At 37.3% G+C, this 7,741-nt stretch overlaps 1 protein-coding gene across 2 annotated transcripts in view; it reads left to right on the plus strand.

The window, feature by feature from the left end:
- Positions 1 to 7,251, plus strand: part of prkacba (protein kinase, cAMP-dependent, catalytic, beta a) — an 11,048-nt gene extending 3,797 nt beyond the window's left edge. For both annotated transcript variants that reach the window (XM_014000101.1, XM_014000095.1), the window contains exons 2-10: positions 995 to 1,056; positions 1,349 to 1,477; positions 2,484 to 2,582; positions 4,476 to 4,558; positions 4,660 to 4,786; positions 4,987 to 5,082; positions 6,493 to 6,615; positions 6,773 to 6,937; positions 7,037 to 7,251. In XM_014000101.1, the coding sequence (XP_013855555.1) occupies positions 995 to 1,056; positions 1,349 to 1,477; positions 2,484 to 2,582; positions 4,476 to 4,558; positions 4,660 to 4,786; positions 4,987 to 5,082; positions 6,493 to 6,615; positions 6,773 to 6,937; positions 7,037 to 7,162 (1,010 nt within the window). In that variant the 3' untranslated portion in view covers positions 7,163 to 7,251. The remainder of the gene's footprint in view (positions 1 to 994; positions 1,057 to 1,348; positions 1,478 to 2,483; positions 2,583 to 4,475; positions 4,559 to 4,659; positions 4,787 to 4,986; positions 5,083 to 6,492; positions 6,616 to 6,772; positions 6,938 to 7,036) is intronic.
- Positions 7,252 to 7,741: the final 490 nt, after the last annotated feature.

Here is a 7,741-nt window from a genome sequence, read left to right on the forward strand (position 1 = left end):
AACCCTTTTGTACGAACAAAAGAGAAATTTAGGATAAGAACACAAACATGTTCTTGCATGAGGCCCATTGCTTTTAACCCACAGTCTTTCTCATAGTGATTAGTTTATTTCAATATTTATATGTGAATGTCTGCGTTCCTTTATACACTTTTATTTTGTACATTTTAATCTAAAAAGTTGTGAAATTTGATTTTCTGTCGCCTCATACATACATACATATTTTTCCAGCAATGTATTCAAAATAATTTTTTTTATTTAAACATTAAAAATATGTCGGTTTCAACATAGAATTCACTAAGTTGCAGACAATTTAAGCTTCATTTGATAGTGCACAGACAACATATCTGTTTTTATAGACCTTTGGCTCAACAATCCCACCTTCTTGTTAAACCATTGTGAGTTTAACTTGATTAGGGAATTATCAGATTAAGTAGCCAGTAGAGAACCCATAAATCAATGCAAATAAATAAGTAACAGATGGCCAAGCTCTAACGTCAGCGAGACTTTAGACCACTCTAACGACTCTTTGACTTTGGACATCTCATGTCAGCTATGACTTTACCAATGCACCGTGTTTCTGCTGCCTGCTCTGTGTTCTCAGTTACATGTATGTTGTGCCTTTTCTCTCTCTCTCTCTCTCTCTGCCCACTGTTGGTGTCTTTCTCCTTCACCCCGCCTACTCCTGAAAGAGATGCAGAATAGCTTCTCTCCAATTCGGCCAGTTACGTAAAGTTTCGCAGAGCTCTTTGCATCACTTTATGAATTCAGATTTCCTGCCTAGGTGTGTGGTTTTGAAATGTACATGAATATGTTTTTGTTGTTGTTGTCTCGAGCGTAGTCCTCACTCCCCAATACTTGACACGTGCCTGACCTCAGTGCATTTTATTCCCCTGAATGTGTGAACTGCCTTTTTCTTTTTAACTTCCATGAACAAACGTTTGGGTTCAAAAGCTCTAATTTATTTTTTATTGCATTTCTGTCTTTTTTTATATAGTGAAAGAATTCTTAGCTAAAGCCAAAGAAGATTTTTTAAGAAAATGGGAGTGTCCGCCACAAGTAAGTTGTTTGTGTGTCTTTCTTAGCCCACTGGTTACATCTATTTATTATCCAAAAAATTAAATAAAATGTTTGATACAAWAACCTGTTCCTTTTGTTAGGAGTAGCTTTGATGTTGAATTAATTGCAGTCCGGTTGGATAAATGCCTTATTTAAAAAAAATTGCACTAAAATTTCACCTTGAGTTTCTTGAAGACAAAATATTAAAAATATTTATGGCCTGCATAAAAGTGGAAAGTATTCAGAATCCTAATTTTGTTGCCTTATTTCCATTCATTTTGTGTTTTCTCAGTGCGCAACGACGCTGGACGAATTTGAAAGGTACAAGACTCTGGGCACAGGCTCATTTGGAAGAGTAATGCTCGTAAGGCATAAAGGAAGAAATCAGTTCTATGCCATGAAGATCTTGGACAAACAAAAAGTGAGTTTACGGCGATAAATAAAAATCCATCTGAACGAGCCGTTGCAAACCCAGCATGTTCGTAAAAGTGAAAGGCCTGCAAAGCTGCTTCATTTGCGTGCAGATGCTGAGTATCTGATGAAAGGAAATGGAGTGCTTCCTCTCGTGCACTGCTAGCATATTATCACTGAAAACCCAGAGGGACCTTTRCATGAGAGTTTTGATCTTTAAATAATGATGTGAAAGTGGTAAAGACCGGCTTGCATGTCCTCTTGTGTGTTACTTCTAGTGCACGTCTGTTCGCTTAAAAGAAGTGGACCTGTTCAGCTTTCGGTTTCAATTCAACAGAACGGCTGCGATCTTCTGTCTCTTTTTTGCTTTTTAATACTTGGTTTGCAAAACTCTCACCAACTCCTCTCGGTCGTGTTTATATTATTTAAAGCGTGAAACTAAAAGGTAGTTTACGTGGGGTTTTTTTTTCTTCTTTTTTTTCGATTGTAGCTCTCAAAATTTAAAGATGACCATCTCTAGAATATGCTAATTTGCTTCCATGAGGGTCAAAATCATATCACAGCAGATATTAGGCTAAGTGTTACGTTTTTTTGTTGTTGTTGTTGTTGTTGTTGTTGTTGTTGTTGTTGTTGTTTTATTACAGTGTCGTAATTAGATTAATGCCGCTCTGTTTGTGTTGACTTGCAAATGTTGAAGCTCAATATAAATACTAGACCTTAAAGTAAGGTTTCAGCAAAAGAAAATTTAAAAAAGAGCTCTGAAATGGTATTTTAGATTTCAAACAAACTGACAAGCATCTGCTGTGCTTTCAACTCCTTTACTATGTTGTAATGCAAGAAATAAAAACATGGTATTAATGATGACGAAACAAAAAAAACTTTGTTTTCAACCACATCATTAGTAAGCTATGTACAAAGACAAACACATAATGCTTGGTTTTAAAATCGTATATGATGTCTTGAATTATACCTCTCATAATATTCTCATTCATTTCTCCTTTGCTTTGTATTTTCAGGTGGTGAAGTTGAAGCAGATTGAACACACGCTAAATGAAAAGAGAATATTACAGGCCGTCTCCTTCCCTTTCCTCGTCAAATTGGAATATGCTTTCAAGGTACTGATGGATCTAAGACATCTGGATGAATCTGTTTATGGGTCAAAGAGAATAAAAAAACAAATAAGCCTCATAAATAGGCCATTAGGTACATGATCCCTGAAGTTTGGCGTAGACCAGTGTTTCCCAAAGATGGGGTCGGGACCCAAAGTGGGGTCCTGAAACATCAAGGTGGGGTCCTGAAAAGATTTTCTGAATTAATTACATTTTTGCCTTAGTTTGTACAAAGGAGTGAGGTTAGTATATTTAAAATGGATAAATGTAGTATAAAAAATATTGTTACTATGCCCATGTTTTGTTGACCTGATACAAATGTTTATCATCCAAAAATAGTTGGGGGCRCAGGTCTCTGCTACTGTTTTGTACTATTTTGTGGGTCAAAAGCTGAAAAGTTGGGGAACCACTGCACTTTGATTCCCAAAGTTGGGCTTGGGACCCAATTATGGGTCATGAAGCACCTTGGATAATCTCCAGAAATCAATTTAAAGGGTAATAAAATAATTGCTGATGTAATATTTTCCCTATAATTATTACAAAAACACAAAATAAGTAAAAATAAGTATTTATATTTGTGTACAAGCTGTTTAGATGGTCAAAAAGCCTGTGTTTTTAGGGTTATTAACTAAGTTTATGTACTCAGACCAGTAATATTTGGGGTCACAAGTTTTTGCCATGGATATTTTGTGGGTCAGAAGACAAAAAGTTTGGGAACCACTGGCGTAGACCATTGAAAAACTAAAGCAAAAATAAAGCTGTGTGATAAAGCTATTAAATAATAAATTTGTTTGAGCAAGAAACAATATCAAAAAGAAAGTTTTTACCAGTCTTATTTCTTAATTTGATGACATAGTACTTCTGTAGTTTCCCTTGTCATGTTGGGTCACACGATTTTGCCAGAAAAGAGGGCAGCYAACATGAAAAAAAGTATTCCTAATCCAAGGCAGGCTGTTTTTTCTAGTGCTACTTTGTTTTGATGTAACRTTTGTTCAAATATAATCAGAGGCTACAGCGAAAAATTCTAATAAATAATTTAGCAGGTTTCTCCATCCTGGTTCACAATAAAACACAAAACAGCAGACACACACACACAGGTTAGCATAGACTAAAACCAATACTTAAGTACTTTTTTGAATATCTGAACTTTTACCAAGCATTTCTTTAAACTTTTACTTTTATTTTGTTACATTCAAAACAAAAAAAGCTTTTTTTTCTTCTTTACTTTAAAATTAAACACCTTGTTACACAAAAGAAAATAACATTTGACCAAAGTCATCATGAAAAGAGTTGTTTATGCACTCTAAAAATGAAGTGTTGGATTTGTTTAACCAAGGTAAATCAACTGATTCCACTAAACCACGTTGAGCAAATTGTGTAATTTAAACCACTTGAAGTTTGCTCGACTCGATCTAGTGGAACCAGTTGACATAACTTGGTTAAGTACATTCAGCACTTCTTTTCTTAGAGTGTGTGTAAAATTACTTTCCCAATTTTTGTGAGCAGTTTTATGATTTCTACTTAAGTACTTTGCTTATCAGGGAGGTTCACTTTTAACAAAGCCGCTTTTTTTTTTTACCTTTATTTATCCAGGTAAACTGTTTGAGAATCACTTCTCATTTACAAATATGACCTAGCCCAGAGGCTGCATGAATGAATAAAAACATACAATACATACATCATTGAGCATACCACAAACAAACATTTGCATTAAAAGAAATAAATGTAGAAAGTAAAAAAAGAAAATTGTCAACAGGAACAGGCGTCAGTGGTAGCGTTTTGGATGTTCTGCTCAAATGTGGAGCATCCAAAACGCTGACGCCTGTTCCTATTTTCTGTTAAGGTATTGTTACTTAGTTATTTTAAGTAATTTATACAATTATGTTTCCCTTCGGACAGGACAACTCAAACCTCTACATGGTGATGGAATATGTCCCGGGTGGAGAAATGTTCTCGCACCTCAGACGCACAGGAAGGTTCAGGTATTATTTATTTTCATTTCTTTACTTATTTGCCTCTTTCTGCCAGCGGAAGCGTGTGTTTGTGTCGTGCATTAACGTCCACATTTCTTTGCCTCTTTTAGTGAACACCATGCAAGATTTTATGCAGCTCAGATAGTGCTCACCTTTGAGTACCTTCATTCTTTAGACCTCATCTACAGAGACCTGAAGCCTGAAAACCTGCTCATAGATCAACATGGATACATCCAGGTATTGAGTTTAGAAGATAAAAACGAAAAAAAGTGCATCTGCAGACTGTTTGTAGACAAAAGGAAAGAGCGCAAGAAAAGTGGAGTCAAAGTCATATTTTAATAATATCAAACAAGCTATTTTTTATTAAGAATATGGCTTTTAAGTGTAGCCAAATACATTTAGCTTCTTTATTCTTTATTATTGTTTTCTTTCCTCAGGTCACAGATTTTGGTTTTGCCAAACGAGTAAAAGGCAGGACTTGGACGTTGTGTGGAACTCCAGAGTACCTGGCTCCAGAGATCATCCTCAGCAAGGTGAGCCCTTCATCTGTGTTACTACACTGCTGCTGAAGGCAAGAAACTAATTAGGGGGTTCTTTGTGACCAGCCACCTACTCATAAAAGGAAATTAAAAAATAATATAGAATTGGACACGACAGTGGTTCATCCTTTGAGTTAGGTACCTCTTTTATGAGACATAATTCAGTGCTCTGTGGTTGAACGAGCCACAGCACTGAAACAACAGAGCAAAATTGAAACAACACTCTTCATATCAAAAAGAAAAAAATAAGTAGGTCCTCTGGATGGGTTCTTCTTTAGTGAAACGTTTCGTCTCTCCTCCACTTCTTCAGTCTGATGAGTTTCAGGTGAACTCAGACTTATAAGCACTGCCTCCACATGGTGGACAAACAGGTTAGTCACATGCAAAAGAGGACCATCGCCTAACAATAGGCTCGATTAGCTCTATTGTTTATAAAGGGTCATATGCCCCATCACCTGACCTGTGTCGTGTTATGTGTATGTAGTGAGTGCAAGCGGGGCTCGACGTCCCCTTGTTTTTGTCTCTCTTTCCCTATTTGTGTTGGGTTTGTGACTAACCTGTTTGTCCATGTGGAGGCAGTGCTTATAAGTCTGAGTTCACCTGAAACTCATCAGACTAAAGAAGTCTCTTGGAGGAGAGACGAAACGTTTCACTAAAAAAGAACCCATCCAGAGGACCTACTCATTTTTTTTTCTTTTTGATTTGTTTCTACCTAGATTACTGAGATGCATCAGGACAACATTCTTCATAAACAACTTAGCAGCCATTTGTAGAGCAACAATATGTGAAATACTCGAAGGACTCAAGAGAATGATACCGATACATTTTGACTGGCAATATTTATAAGTTAAACTGACTTTTCAGTCTACAAAACTTTAATTAAAGGTTGATTCTTTTAGTTTGTTTGCTTAACTGAGCATGAAAATGTACCTACAGAGCAACCAATGGCTCAAGAGGGCAGATTAATGGTTTCTGTTGTCAAACAGTGGATTGCCTTTGAGCGTTTGGGGCAGTCGGCTGAATTCAGTGGAGCTGAGTTTGTGTTTCTTTTGACTCAGACAAAACAWCTGAAAGTCAGGATTTGACACAAGCAAGAATTGGAGCTGACTGTTGTGTACAGGCCTGGCGTATCATCACTTAGGGAAAACTGAGCGTTGAGGCATTTTGATGTCAGCGAATCAAAAAAATTCACATAAAGGTTTAAATGCATCGTAAAAGACATAAATATCCTTCCTGTTGTGAGTCATGAGGCAGAAATGAGGCCCAAATTTTTAGCAATACATTATTGAGCGATCACAATGAATGCAGTTTGTATGATTCATACGTCTGTATCAGATGAAACTTTAAATTTGTTTGTCATATAAGGTAATTTTACATTTTTATAAGAACTGTTTTGTGTTTTAGGGCTACAACAAAGCTGTGGACTGGTGGGCACTTGGAGTTCTCATCTATGAGATGGCTGCTGGTTACCCTCCATTTTTCGCTGATCAGCCTATCCAGATCTATGAAAAGATTGTGTCTGGCAAGGTATGCAGTGATAAAAAGTTCACGTTTAAATATTAAAATGCATATATGCACGGTATCTTTTCTTGCTCTCAAGTTGTGCAGGTTTGGCTGCGGTTCTCATCTTGACTGCCGGATCTCACCTCGTCTTTCTTTGCTTTTTTTAATTTATTCTTTCTAGGTACGATTCCCCTCCCACTTTAGCTCTGATCTAAAAGACCTGCTGAGGAACCTGCTGCAGGTGGACCTGACGAAGCGATTTGGCAACCTGAAGAACGGTGTGAATGACATCAAAAACCACAAGTGGTTTTCCTCGACCGACTGGATTGCCATCTATGAACGCAAGGTGAGGCTTCGTGTCACCACTGAAGAGAAGGGAATGTCATAACCAGTTGTTTGAGTCTAGAAATATGCAGTTACCCAAGTTTTACATCTACTTTAACAGGTAGAAGCCCCTTTCCTGCCCAAGTGCAGAGGACCAGGAGACACGAGCAACTTTGACGACTACGAAGAGGAGGACATTCATGTCTCGCAAACGGAAAAGTGTGCAAAGGAGTTTGTTGACTTTTAGTGAACGGGGCTCGGGAGCCCTCAGGGCTCTGCTGTTTTGGGATATTTGCACTCCGCTACTACAGTTAAAGTGTTAAAGGTGGAACTGAAGCCGTCTCGTGCTCCAAATCGTTGCCTCGTTTCTTCATTCCACACAGCTGAATGAGGTTGTTTTTTGCCACGCCCCCTCCCCCAGGTGCTGTTAGCACCGCTTGACACACAGACGAATTATGCAGACACCCCCTTGTGTTGCGACGCAAAGTACTAGTCCCACTGTTTTTTATTGTCTTTTATTTTTGTAATGCTTGCCACTTTTGAGTATCCACTCTTTATTTATTTCTTAAAATGCAAAACAAAAGTTGCTTCCATTTACAAGTGGCACAGAGTGATAGTATTAGCAGGTTTTATGCATCTGGTTTGAATGAAGGGATTTATTTTGTTGGATTTTTTTTTTACTTTTATCCGTTGTCTGTTACATTCCCCAATGTCTTTCAGGGTTTGGTTTGAGTATTTATTTATATGTCAAAACTGCAACCATTACTCATCATTCTGGTGTCCTTAAAACCTGAAGTCCTATGTGTCCATATACAAACATATATAC

Source organism: Austrofundulus limnaeus, unplaced genomic scaffold (assembly GCF_001266775.1).
Source record: "Austrofundulus limnaeus strain Quisiro unplaced genomic scaffold, Austrofundulus_limnaeus-1.0 Scaffold8, whole genome shotgun sequence".
NCBI classification, from domain to species: domain Eukaryota; kingdom Metazoa; phylum Chordata; class Actinopteri; order Cyprinodontiformes; family Rivulidae; genus Austrofundulus; species Austrofundulus limnaeus.